This window comes from Octodon degus, unplaced genomic scaffold (genome assembly GCF_000260255.1).
Source record: "Octodon degus isolate 3935 unplaced genomic scaffold, OctDeg1.0 scaffold00233, whole genome shotgun sequence".
Lineage (NCBI taxonomy): Eukaryota > Metazoa > Chordata > Mammalia > Rodentia > Octodontidae > Octodon > Octodon degus.
Genome location: NW_004524809.1, coordinates 132,727 through 133,431, shown reverse-complemented (window position 1 = coordinate 133,431; position 705 = coordinate 132,727). Strand labels below are relative to the sequence as shown.

Below are 705 nucleotides of genomic sequence, written 5' to 3'. Positions count from 1 at the left end.
GCCTCTATCTGCCAACCTTTGGCCAGTGAAGAGGATTCAGAGAAAATAATACAACCATCAATCAGAAAAAGGAGGGGCGACAAAGGAAAATAATTAGGCTGTGGCCTCAATTGTGCATTCCCGTGCAAGATGCCCTGACTCGCCACAGCGGTAACAGTTGACTTCACTTGTCTTGCTGCAATTGATGGCTACATGACCAGTCTCACCACACCTGAAAAAGAAATTGAAATTTTCACAATGTTTGGAACAAGTAGATCTATGAGGCAAAGAAATACTTTCCTTTTGAATAATACTTCATATTAATAAAACTAAAGGCTCGGGGCTGGCGAGATGGCTCAGTGGTCTAAAGCACCTACTTAGAACAAGCTTAGCAAAGCACAGGGACCACGGTTCAATCCCCAGCACCACATGCCAGGTAGCCCCGCCCCCTGGTGGGCTGAGCTGGCCACATACACATAAATAAATAAAAAAAAAAAATAAATTAAAAAAAAAAATAAAACTAAAGGCTGGAAGAACTAACAGCCACTCAAATGTCTGCCCTGTTTAAGCATGCTGCTGCACATAAGTAAGCTCAACATTCAGGAGGCTGGGGCAGGATTATCATGAGTTCTAGACCAGCATAGGGAGTACCATAAATTCAAAACCACCTTGAATTATATAGCTAAACTACTTAAAAAAAAAAGTTTGTGCCCTAATAGGTCAACT

General features: G+C 41.7%; 1 protein-coding gene across 5 annotated transcripts in view; it reads right to left on the bottom strand.

Moving 5' to 3' along the window:
- The window catches only part of Cnbp (CCHC-type zinc finger nucleic acid binding protein), a 13,078-nt gene continuing 12,373 nt past the window's right edge, over positions 1-705 (bottom strand). For all 5 annotated transcript variants that reach the window (XM_023705935.1, XM_023705936.1, XM_023705934.1 and 2 more), the window contains exon 5: positions 1-211. In XM_023705935.1, coding sequence (XP_023561703.1) covers positions 94-211 — 118 coding nt within the window. In that variant the 3' untranslated portion in view covers positions 1-93. The remainder of the gene's footprint in view (positions 212-705) is intronic.